General features: G+C 43.4%; 1 protein-coding gene across 1 annotated transcript in view; it reads left to right on the top strand.

The window, feature by feature from the left end:
* Positions 1-3,730, top strand: part of CFAP161 (cilia and flagella associated protein 161) — a 68,085-nt gene extending 64,355 nt beyond the window's left edge. The window contains exon 9 of the mRNA XM_033189212.1: positions 3,656-3,730. Within this exon, the coding sequence (XP_033045103.1) occupies positions 3,656-3,683 (28 nt within the window). The 3' untranslated portion in view covers positions 3,684-3,730. The remainder of the gene's footprint in view (positions 1-3,655) is intronic.
* The last annotated feature ends 9,207 nt before the right edge of the window (positions 3,731-12,937 follow it).

The following is a 12,937-nucleotide window of genomic DNA, read 5'->3' as shown; positions in this document are numbered from 1 at the left end:
GCCTGCGCAAAAGTGGCTGGCTGGTTCTTGCACTCGCTCACCTATGCACTCCCTCACATGAAGGGTGGGGTCCAGTGGGCCCAAGTAAATGGAGTTTGATTCTGCTGGCACTGAAGCAGCCTGCACTTACTTTCCTACACGCTCCCTCCCATGAAGGGTTGAGCATGGCAGGCTGCGTAAACAAGACAGCCCTGTCACAGATCCCATGTAGGGGTCAACAAAACAGCCTGTATCAATATTATGCCCCTTTTTCCTTCTCTTACCAATCTCCCCTTCTGTCCATTATTCTTTGAGACCAGAGGTATGAGCTCCAATCTCTACTTCTTCTATGTCATACCCTCTCCCCTAGGGTAGCATCTTAGGCTGTTGTCTCCCTCCTCCAAGGCCAAAGGTATTTGCTTTCTATTATGGAATTAATTGTGAAGTTTATCAACCAGACCTGCCTCCTAATAAGCCAAAGAGGAATGGGGGTAAGAAAACCAATTGGTTTTCTTTCTTGCAATAAATCTAGCTTATAGAACTACTGCATGGTTGGAGATCCAGAAAATCCTATACAGATGCCAGAAGCTGAATGATTCGTCTTGCCTTCCTACTCTACTAGTCTGTACTTGCTTGTCTCTTCTCCCATCTCCAGGCAGGTGTATGCCTCCATTGCCTAGGAAAAGAATGGAAACAGAAACAAAAAGAAAAGCATATTCCTATATTATAAAATAATATACAATATCCAAATGCTGTAATTATACAGATAGGAACGTGAGAGAACAGAAGAGGGAGAGACTCAGGGATGCTTTGTAATTGGGAAAACTTCATAGAGCAAGGGCCATTCCAGTAGAGAGAGGGGCCTATATACTAGTGTGTAACTTTTTAACTTTAGCTTTTTGAGACAGGGTCTTGCTCTGTTGCCCAAGCTGGAGTGCAGTGGCATGATCTAAGCTCACTGCAACCTCCTCCTCCTAGGCTCAAGCAATCCTTCCACCTCAGTGTCCCGAGTAACTGGGGTTACAGGTATGCACCACCACATCCAGCTAATTTTTGTATTTTTTTTGTAGACACGGGGTTTCACCACATTGCCCAGGCTGGTCTCTAACTCCTGGGCTCAAGCAATCCTCACATCTCAGCCTCCCAAAGTGCTGAGATTACAGATGTGAGCTATTGTGCCTGGCCTAATGTGTAATCTTGAAAGACCCATTCAGAGGACTAGACTTCAGAAGACAGTCAGTTAATTGTTAGGAACCATACCCTCCAAGCAACTGGATTGCCTATTGACTTTAATATTTGTGAATTCTTCTGATTAAAAATTAACAAATGCTCACTGGATTAAATAAATGCTCACTATATACTTATACTGGATATAAGTACCTGTAGTATCAATTTTTCATGTGCCTCCTTAGCATACATTTTATATGCCATAAAGAGTCATCAGACTCATATCAGACTTTCTATGAGAAAGCACATTACTTGTATAAACCCCTGAATATTGGGATTAATTTGTGGTGATAATATTTCCTGACTTGTTCTAATTCATTTAGAAATTGGTAGTAGAAATGGAATGCTACATTGACAGATTGGCTAGGCAACAGCAAAACTAAAATATGTGCATTGACAGATTGGTTAGGTAACAGCAGTGAGGAAACTGAATCAGATTGAAAACCCTGCAGCCCTGCTATACGGTGGTAAAATATTTATAAGACTAGCCTGCAATAACTTGGAAGGCTTATTCACTTCCTAATGAACTTGTAGCTCTAGAGGAAGGTGTTGAAAATAGAATGTTGGTAGCATGTACTGGTTATTACTGTGCTTAACAAAATTTACAAGGAAGAGATAAGCACAGAAAATAATTGACTAGTTTCTAGGAATAATAAAAGAAAACAGAGAAAGTCAGAAATTAAAGTTGAAAAGCTAACTGCCTTTAGATGATAAATGCTAAGTAATGGAATTTAGAAAGATTTTAAATGGCCAAAGGCAAATATCAAATTAAGGGTGTGCTACCCAATTGGAATTAAGGCAAAAGTCAAATGAAGGGTGTGTTCCATAACTATTGTTAAAATTTCCCTCTGGCTAAAATGTATCAGAGAAAAGATTAGATTAAGGCTGTGGCCTTGACACCTATTGCTCCAAGTTGCCTCAAGGTAGCCACTACCACATTAAGTGAAAGAAGCTGGGGTGCCTAGAATGAAGAAATAAAGCAGATCTGGAAACCAAGCTTTCAAAGAACAATGGGTGTGGTTCTTGGAAGAGGAACTGACTGCTAAACTTTGAGACTTATACACCAGTACACCAACAAAACAAAGCAACCTCCCTTCTCATGATTCTGGCCTTAAAAGGCCTGTGATTATTTGGGACCTATAACGACTCTTGAGACTCCAAGAGGAAAACAGGCTGGGAGAGCTATGCAGCCCCCCAGGAGAACGGACTTTCTGAAACCTACTTCAGATGAGGTCAAGGAGGCAAGGGAAAAGGAAGAAACTTCTGAAATATGTCCTTGGAGGACAATAAAAAAGGGAGTGCCCTCCAGAGAGCAGCCTAAAGGACTAACTAGGGAACATCTCCTATCCTCCAGGTCAGAGGTCCTCACAGTGGCTGTCCAGTGGGATTTCAGAATTTCTATGGTTCTATGACTACAGGAGTCTCCCATTTTTCTCCTCTTTGAATGAGAGTCCTTATGGCTATTGCCTCTGTTCCACCAATACTGGTACGTAGAAGGCAGGTAACTTGACTTTTCAGATCAGCAGTTGACATAGTATTGGCCACTGGCCAAATACAGCTTACAGCCTTCTGCCTATTTATTTATTTATTTGAGACAGGGTCTCACTCTGTCACCCAGGCTGGAGTGCAGTGGCACGATCTCGGCTCACTGCAACCTCTCCTCCCAGGTTCAAGCGATTCTCATGCCTCAGCCTCCTGAGTAGCTAGGACTACAGGCACGCATCACCACACCTAGCTAATTTTTGTGTGTGTGTATTTTTAATAGAGATAGGGTTTCACTATCTTGGCCAGGCTGGTCTTGAACTCCTGACGTCCAGCAATCCGTCAGCCTTGGCTCCACAAAGTGCTGGGATTATAGGCATGAACCACTGCACCTGGACCCTTCTGCCTGTTTTTGTAAATAAAGTTAGATTTATTTACAAAAGCCAAGCTCATCATTTGCATACTGTCTGTGACTGCTTTTTGTGCTACAGTGGCAGAGTTGAGGAGTTGCAACTGAGATGCTATAGTCTGCAAGCCTTATATTCTTACACTTTGGCCCTTTAAGGAAATATTTGGTGACTCCTGTTCTAGGATGATAGTCCCCTCGACCACGAGGAGCCACATCTGACTCAATGCAGAGACCACTGTGCATTTTCTGGATATTCTAATCTTTTGAGCAGGGTGCCTGGACTGAATGGGACTTTGTTTTGTCTCCCATGGAGTAAGAGTGAGTGCTTGTTTGTTTTGTGGAGGAAGGAGGGAGAAGAGGAACATTTGGTGACCAGAATGTGGCTGAGATAATGAATATTCACTAAATATCCATGTGCTCTTCCTAGCTGCCTTGTAGTTGGTTGTGGTCAGAAAATAAGTTCTAGGCAATAGATAGTGAGTAAAAATGTCATATATCACTCCTGGCCTGAGGCATTGAAAAACTCTTGTATAATTCTTTGTGCTTTCTCATCCTCAGATGTGGAGCTCTGGAAGCATTGTGTTAAGATGATGGAGACACAAGGTGGAGACAGCCTGGATCTCTGAGTCACTTTGAAAGGTCTGACTGATACAATAAACATCCAGCTAAGTCATAATTTAAATAAAATTGAGTTTATACTATATTATTGATAGTGACAGGAGGCAGAGAAATTCTAGGCAGACAGGGGTGGATCCCTGGTAAAGCCCCACTCTCAAGTCAAAAAGCCTGAGACTGAGGCCCAAAGTGAGAACTTCTATCCCTGTTTTCCTGCTCAAATGTTGCCTTTTCCTAAATCACCCGTGGCCCCACCCCATCCCATCCTGTGCCTATAAAGACCCCAGACTCAGCTTGCAGAGGGTAGAAGCCACTGGACATTGGGGACTATGTCTGGACATCAGAGAGCAGTGACTAGACTTCAGAGAGCTTGATGGCATAACTTCAGAGAAGAATCCAGCTAGAGATGGCTGGACTCCAGGGGAAGATTACCTACTTGTCCCATCCCCTTTTCAGCTCCCCTTCCCACTGAGAGCCACTTTCGTTGGGGACAATAAAATCCCCTGCATTTACCATCCTTCAATTCGTTCATGCAACCTCATTTTTCCTGAACAATAGATAAGAGCTCAGGAGCCATGAGTGCAGATACAAAGGGCCCAGTGAGCTGTGAATACTTAAGCCATCTATGGATGGCAGAGCTAAAAGAGCTCTGGGGCTTCAGGGTTTGCACAAAGTTTTTTCCTGCCTGTATGGAAAAGCACTTGCTCTGCTCTTGCACCTGCCTACCTGTGTACTCCCACTCATGATGGGTGGAACACAGTGGGTCCCAGCGAGTGCCCGTGCAGAAGTGGCCAGCTGGTTCCAGCACTCATATACCCTAGTTCCCGCCTTGTTTGCTCACATGCTCTCTCCCACGAAGAGTTGAGAGCCGTGGGCTGTGTAAACTGGGACCCCCTCCTGTGAGTCCCACTAAGAGGTCAGGGAAATATCCTGCTTCGTTATCTATATTTAATAATACAGTTTTATATTTGTGTTATTAATAGTTTCCCATAGTATGTAAAATAGTCTTTGGAAACATGATTTGTAATAACTTTATGTTATTCCATTGGATTATTTTATTGATAATGCTCCATGCTTGGAAAAGTATCCTGAGAAAGACAAGTTCATTCACTGCTTGTAGGAAAACAATTTAGTGCAACTTTTTTGAAGTGCATAATAAGAGATGTCAATTAGCCAGGTGTGGTGGAACACACCTGTAGTCCCAGCTACTCATGAGGCTAAAGCAGGAGGATTGCTTGAGCCCAGGAGGCAGAGGTTGCAGTGAATGGAGACAGCACAACTGCACTCCCACCTGAGTAAGAGAGTGAAACCCTATTTCAAAAAGTAAATAAATAAAGAGATGTGGGCAAAAATTTATCAACCAAGATTTTTGTTTTAGCTTAATTTATAATATCAAAATTGGAAATGACCTAAATATCCTACAGTAACCAATCTGTTAAATTAATGACAATACATCTCCAGGCATTGCCTGTGTGTTGATGTGGCTTCTTTAGCATCAAGTCGCTGGAACTTGAGACAGAGAACATGGATCTGATCTAACAATTGGCAGCTTGAATGCTCTATCTTTCACACTGTACCTATTCATTTCCTGCCGACTGCCTTGGATTATAGATAGGGCTGGCTGAGGTTTTTCTCCTCTTAATTTTCTTGGCAGCTCATGACTTCTGGCTGCAAAGACTTTTCAGATGGTCTCTTGGACATCAAACAGCTACAGGCCAACATTGGTTACATAAAGTGCAAATGAATCATGAACATGTGGATTACATTTCTATTCAAATACACAGGGACTTCAAATTACGGGAAATGGACTATGGGCTGTACAAATTAGCACTAGGTTTGGGAAGTCAGTGGAAATGCTGAACAGATTCTCAGTTATGTCCATCTACTCTGCCCCAAAACATTCTTCCTTAGCACCCTAGAAATTACAGCTAATTAATTCAAGGGAATGCTGAATACTAGTCTTTCCTGCAAGAGAGAGGGAAGGCCGAATGAATTTGCCAAAGGTTCTTAGGGTTTATTTATTTTGTTCCAAAGCCAGCAAAGACTGAACAACATGCAAAATATATCCTCCCTTCCCCTTGGCTTCTGTGTTGGAACTTTCTTAATTTTATCTTTCTTCAGTCTCTTCTCTGTCTTGGTGTTGCATCTCTGTGGGATGTCTTTTCCATTGCTTGTTTCTTCAATGTTGAAATTTTGTAAGACTTTATGCTCAGTCCATTTTTTTTTGTATTGTTGTTATTTTTGTTCTATTCTGTCTCTGCTGCTTGAATCAGAACTTAGTCCATTTTTCTTACTGTGTTTTCTATATTATTTTAAATCAGAACCTTTGACTTCAACTACTTTCTATACACTGATGATGTTCATATTTCTATCCCCATCTCAGATTTCTCTCCTGGCCTCTCCAGTTCCTGCATCCATATGCCCATCGGGCATCTCTACTCTCTGTAGCCCACATTTGCTCCAAACCATGTGTCCAAACTGAGCTCATCATCTTCCTCATCATTCTAATTGTTTTCCCTGCATTCATTATTTTAGTAACTAGAAGTATCAGTCACCAATGCCATTATTTAATTAGTTTAGGCAATTTTGAGTCTTCGCTGGATGCCAGACACTGAGTTAGATCAGGGAACACAAAGATGAATAAGAGCTAGTTTTTGGCCTCAATGTGTTCACAACCCAGTGGAGAAGATGGACATATAAACAAATAATTACAGAGAAAGCCCAGCATTAGAAATATGCAGAGAATCTTAGTAGCGTGGGAAAGGGGCATGAATTATATTGGTGGTGGGGAGCATTCAAAGGAGAATTTTAGAAGGGTGATCCCTGAGCTGGCAATAAAAGGGTGAGAAAGGTAAAGGAAGAGAGGGGACAGATGCACAAAAGCATGGAGGTGACAGACAGCAGTGAAACGACTTTGCTGGAGCCTGGCATTTGAAGCAAGTAGGCAGGGCTTAGTTATATAAAGGCTTGCATGCCTTGTTCAGAAGGTTTGGGTTTTTTTCAGATAGTTTATATAGTCTCTCAGAGGAGTGTTCAGTGGCAAATATAAAGGTGAGACTTCTCCCCCTCCTCCTCTTCCTCTTCCTTCTTCTTCTTTCTTGAGAGAGGGTCTCCCTATATTGCCCAGGCTCGTCTTAAATTCCTGGTCTCAAGCAATCTTCCTACCCCAGTCTCTTCTCTTAAAGTGTTGGGATATAGGTGTGAGCCACTGTGCCTGGCCAAAAGGTCAGATTTCTATGATTATGAGAGAGGATGAATTTGAGAAGAGTAAGACTGGATAAAGGTAAGAGAAATTAGGAGACTCTTGGGTTATTCTGGCTGAATAGTATGAATTTCTAAGCCAGGAAGTGGCAGAGAAGTCAGTGAGTCTGAGAGATATTTAGAATATATAACTGTCAGGGACCAGGAACAGTGGCTCACGCCTGTAATCTCAGCACTTTGGGAAGTTGAGGTGGGCAGATTGCTTGAGGCCAGGAGTTCAAGACCAGCCTGGCCAACATGGTGCAACCCCATCTCTACTAAAAATACAAGAAAAATTAACCGGTCATGGTGGTGTGCACCTGTAATCCCAGCTACTAGTGAGGCTGAGGCACCAGAATCACTTGAACCTGGGAGGCAAAAGTTGCAGTGAGCCGAGCTCGAGCCCCCACACTCCAGCCTGAGTGAAAGCACAAGACTGTCTCAAATAATAATAATAAAAGAAATAAAGAAAATGTAACTGTCAGGACTTGACCTGAAAGTTGAGATAAGGAAAAAAAAAAAGGAGTCAGGGATAGATTGTAGCTATCTGGGTTGGGTGATTGGGAATATAGTAATGGTGCTAGCAGAGAAAGCACAAGGGACTCAGAAATATTCTTGATATATTAGACTGTGGTTCCTTGAACTCATCCTCCTGTTTCCTGTCCCTGTACCATGGTGCATACTGATGCCTGTAACTCAAACATGCCCACCACCCTTTTCCAGCTGGCCAACTCACCCGAAGTTCAGAGTAAACTCGTTCGTCTATCCAGCGTTTATCTGACCTAACTTAGCAGGATCTGTGCCTTCTTCTGTGCTCCCACATCTCCCAGGGCTGAGCTTTATCCCCCAAACCACCTCACTGTAATGTACTTGCCTCCGTCCCCTCCATCAGTCTCCAATAGAGAGGTTTTGAGGACAGAAGCCCAGCAGCCAGTCAGTTGCTCTTTGCTGACTACTGCATGCATCTTGCGAAGAAATGAAGGTTGTTCTTTTTGGTTACAGAATTGAAATCTAATGCGTCAGAGAAATGAGGACAACATAGATGGCATTTGAGCCTTGATTTTTCTTTCTTTCTTCTTATCATTTTTTGAGATGGGGCTCACTCTGTCACTCAGGCTGGATTGCAGTGGCACAATCACAGCTCACTACAGCCTCGACCTCCTGGGCTCATGTAATCCTCCCACCTCAGTCTCCAGAGTAGCTGGGACTAGTGGTGTGTGCTACCATGCCAAGTTAATATTTTTTTCAGAGACAGGGATCTCACTATGTTGCCCAGGCTAGTCTTGAACTCCTGAACTCAAATAATCTGCCCACTTTGGCCTTCTGAGCTTTGATTTTGTGACAATTGTTACCAGTGTGGTCTCAGGGAAAGAGGAAAGATGCAGGCAGCATGTTCTATGACCATCTAATAGTGTGATTGGGGGCTATAACAACTTCTCAAGCTATTAGGTGAGTGGGAAGTTTCACTTGTGTGAGTGAATGGCCAATACCCTGGAGGCAAAGCCTTTCTTCTGGGCCCAGGCCTTTCAGGGACCAGGGTGGGAGGAGGATGGCTGATGGAAAGTAGTAGCACTGGTCGAAACAGCAAGATGACAACAGGATGCTCCAAGGAGGAGAACTCAGTTACAGGGCTCCAGGTGAGCCTTTCCCTTGATTCCTTAGCCGTGTAGGATGGGTGTCAGCTGCAAATGAGATTCTTGAAAAGGGCAAGGACAGGAACAGGCTAATTTCAGGGGCAGAGGAAGAAGGAACAGTGGAAGGAGGAGGAAAGGTGAAAAAATGCCTCTAGAGAAACAGTGGAGCTGTTGGAGCAGAAATGGTGGAGGCACAGAGAGAGCAACCTGAGTAGGAGCTCCTAGCCTGCAGTGGGGCTGTGTCCACTGCATATTGTGCAGACATGGAGACAGCAACACAAGTGAGCTCCAAGCCTACAGTGGGGCTGTGTCCACTGTGTCCACAGCAGATGGTGCAGGCATGGAGACAGCAGCCCATATAAGCTTCAAGCCTACAGTGGGATTGTGTCCACTGCAGATGGTGGAAACATAGAGTCAGGAGTCAGTAACCCAAGTGAGTTCCAAGCTTACAGTGGGGCTGATCTGGGGTAGCCTCCAGAACTTGACAGCCTCACTACTGATTTCTTTTGGCTCTAGTCAATGTAAAGGAAGAGAAAAGGGTGAGATGACCTGGAAGGAGTTGAGAAGGCATCTTGGGGGAACTGGAAAAACCTTTGAAGCTAAGCCTAATGTCATCCCCTCTATGAAGTCTAGTCTGTGTTCTCATTGTTGGAGTTCTTCTCTCCCTTGAGCTCATGCCTGGACTTTAAGTCATCCAGTCTATCCCCACACTGTGTTCTTAGTTCTGCAGTCACCACTTTTGGACATAAGGCTGAGATCTGATATTTGCAACTTGACTCTGGGGCCTTCCTTGAGAACAGAGCTCTGGCCTTTTGTGCTAACTCTCTGTTCTTTAAACTGCCTCAGTGAGTAGACACGGCCTTGGGTGGACCATTGGGCTCTTTCTGGTTGACATCCATCCAAATACATTCAGTTTCCCCTGGAGAGGTGGAATTCAGACAACAGTCCTTTGTCCCCTCTGGCTTAGCAATCTGCGGCAGCATGAACTGGAATACTCAGCATTCCAGCCAAGCCTCTGCCTCCTCCAGGTTTTCCCAGCTAGTACAACTCCGTAATTTCTGCAAGACAAAACTGACTTAAGGTAGGAAGAGCAGAACTTACTTACCATCTTCCAAATGATGTACTTATTGCTTGCTTATCTCCACCTCAAGGAGGAGCAAAGATATAATGCCTCAGGGCTTAACCCAGGACTTTCATGTTAGTTCTGGTTCTAAGTCATTCCTGGGTGCCATTTGTTACTCTCTGGGTCCCCTATTGCTTCTTGGGTCCCTGTATGTGCTGGTGTTGGAGTCACTTTACTTTTTTCCTTTACTACAACAGACAATCCAGATGAGTCTCCACAGTCAGTCAGTCAGCCAGATAGTGGCCATAAGTATCAATTGATATTTGTCAGTTTCTTCCCTGCTCTTGTCTAGTTTGGAGGAGATAACCAAACTTAGATGGCATTCTACAATGTGATGCTGACCACAATATGCCTTAATTCAGAGAGGTGATACAGGTGAAGTGATTAGCACAGTGCCTGGCACAGAGTAAATGCTCAGGAAATGTTAGCTGCCATCACTACCATCACCATCATCACCATCATAACCACCACCACCACCACCACTACCATCATCACCATCATAAACACCACCAACAACCACCACCACACCATCATCACTATCATCCTCATCATCATAACCACCACCACCACCATCACTATTTTCATCACTGTTATGATCACCATCGTCATAACCACCACCATCATTGCCATCATCACTACTACTACCACCATCACTATGATCACTATCATCATGACACCATCATCATCACCACCACCGTCATCATCATGATTACCACTACCATTCTTACCAACATCATCTTCACCATCATTATCATCATCACAATCATCATTATCATTGTCACCACCACTACTCTCATTATCATCATTACTAGTATAGCCACCACTGTCATTGTCATCACCATCATCCCCACCATCACCATTATCATTGCTGTTCATTACAATTATTCATATGATCTCTTTATCTCCCACTGTCCAGGCCCAGTCTAGAGTATCACACTATCATATAGAACTTAGTCAGGGCAGCTGGCGGCTGATATGTTAAATTGAAGGGGACTACTAGAGCAGAATAAGCACACTTCATCCCTAGAGAGAAAAGATAAGATATAGTCCAGAAAGGAGAGCGATAGGCCCTGAAGTCTGGGAGTCACTAGGCTTAGTCTACCAGTGGTCAGTCTTGAATTGGGAAGAAGCTGGAGAAAAAGAGCAAGGGCTTGAGTCAGTCCTGTGAGGATAGATGAGGGTGTTGCTGGAGGGCAGGAACATGGCTTACCCATTCTGGTCTCCCACAGCTCAGTGGGTACCTGGCTCAGTGCAGGTGCGAAGGAAGTCCTTGGTGCATTGAACTAGCTTCCTGATGACAGATACTATGGTGAGTTTCTCTCCTGTGAATTATACTTGCTTCTAGGTTGCTCTTGGGGAAACATTTGTAGTCAACATAGTATTTGCGGAATTTTGTGTATTGGACATGAATAATTAATGATAAATATGTATATATGTGAGTATATATGTACAATGTAAAATACATACACACACATAAAACTTTTTCATTAAAATAATAAAAGGCTTCTAGAATAAAAGAATAAACTGAGACCTTATGCTTTGAGTGTACAGAAAATATTTTCTGATACATTAAAAATATAAGATGAGATTGGGTATTTATGAATATGCTTTCAAAAGTACAAAGTGGGCCCGGTGCAGTGGCTCACACCTGTAATCCCAGCACTTTGGGAGGCCAAGCCAGGTGGATCACGAGGTCAGGAGATCGAGACCATCCTGGCTAACACGGTGAAACCCTGCCTCTACTAAAAATACAAAAAAGTTAGCCGAGCGTGGTGGCGGGTGTCTGTAGTCCCAGCTACTTAGGAGGCTGAGGCAGAGAATTGCTTGAACCTGGGAGGTGGAGCTTGCAGTGAGCCGAGATCATGCCACTGCACTCCAGCCTGGGCGACAGAGCGAGACTCTGTCTCAAGAAAAAAAAAAAAAGGTACAAAGTGCATGAAAAATTGATAAAGCAAGCTCTACCTATCTGTAATTTGCTGAAATGTCTGCCTGCTTGGGAGCTGCTGTGGACAAAGGAGACTTTGAGCAGAGGGTCTCTTTCTAGTCTTAGTATGCAGCAGACTGGTCACAGCAGGATGATGAAGTGAGTTCTTCATTCATCAGCCATCGCCGTGGATGGTTGAGATGGGTGCTGGTGGCAGAACGATTGGCATTAGTGGCCTGTATGACTTTCGCTGTTTCTGAGATTCTTTGTCCTTGAGCACATCATTCTTCCCTCTAGGCCTCAGTCTCCCAGTGTGTATGATGAGTGGACTGGTTTAGGACAAGGGTTTTCCTAATGTGCTCAGCAGAGCTCCAGGGGGCTGCTGAGGAGAGGAGGCTGGGGGCAGGGCAGCAGACTTGCCACCTTGCCTTCAACCAGAACAACTTCACATTTATCTGTTTTAGCCATTGGTGTTTCATGTGAGATGTTATTTGTAAAAAGAGATCTGGTCCTTTTCAAAGTTTGCAAATCACATGGATCAACTCATCCCTAAGTTCTTCCAGCTCTGACTTTCATGGTTCCATGACTATGATCCCTCAAGGCTTGGAGTGGATACCAAAGATTATTGCCTTTCCTTCTGGGCACAGGTGAGATAGGTCCTTTTCACTGATGCATCTACTTACTTCTTGGTTAAGAATCTGTAATTGGTAGTTTTCTGGTCCTAATATAAGAATATTGGGCATAAGTCCTACTTCCATCATTTCTTAAATCTGTGACCCCAAGCAAGTCTCCCAACCTCTGTGGGCCTATATTTCCACGTCCCTACAATGGGGAAACTCTGAGGATTAAACGATGTCACGGCGATAGAGTAGTTCTTTGTAATGTGTGAGGTGTATCAGTATTGATCATCATCATTAGGCGGTTAATAGTTAAGCAGATTTTGTGGTTTCTAGCACTATTACAGATGACTGGATGAAATTTCAGGACTTTTTTCTGAGATTTGGGATATCCAGATCTCCCAGGTTAGAAAAACCAGTCTGTGCTTTTGACCTTCTTTAAATGTTGAATGAGGCTCAATTTGTCCTTCACATGAATGTTGAAAAATAATAAACCTTTTAAAAATCCATAAATTGGTATAATGGCCTGTCTCTATAATGTTCTGAATGCAAAAATAAATGATGAAGGCAGTGAACATTTTAAAACTAATGAGCTGGTTGAATAAGAATATTGATTTTTAGGTGAACTTACCATCTGCGGAGTTGAAGGCATTGGGGTTAATGATTACACATTATACTGAAAAATAG

This window comes from Trachypithecus francoisi, unplaced genomic scaffold, assembly GCF_009764315.1.
Source record: "Trachypithecus francoisi isolate TF-2019V2 unplaced genomic scaffold, Tfra_2.0 Lachesis_group3, whole genome shotgun sequence".
Classification (NCBI taxonomy): Eukaryota; Metazoa; Chordata; class Mammalia; order Primates; family Cercopithecidae; genus Trachypithecus; species Trachypithecus francoisi.
The sequence above is the reverse complement of the archived record's forward strand: the minus strand, read 5'-3'. Positions and strand labels throughout refer to the sequence as shown.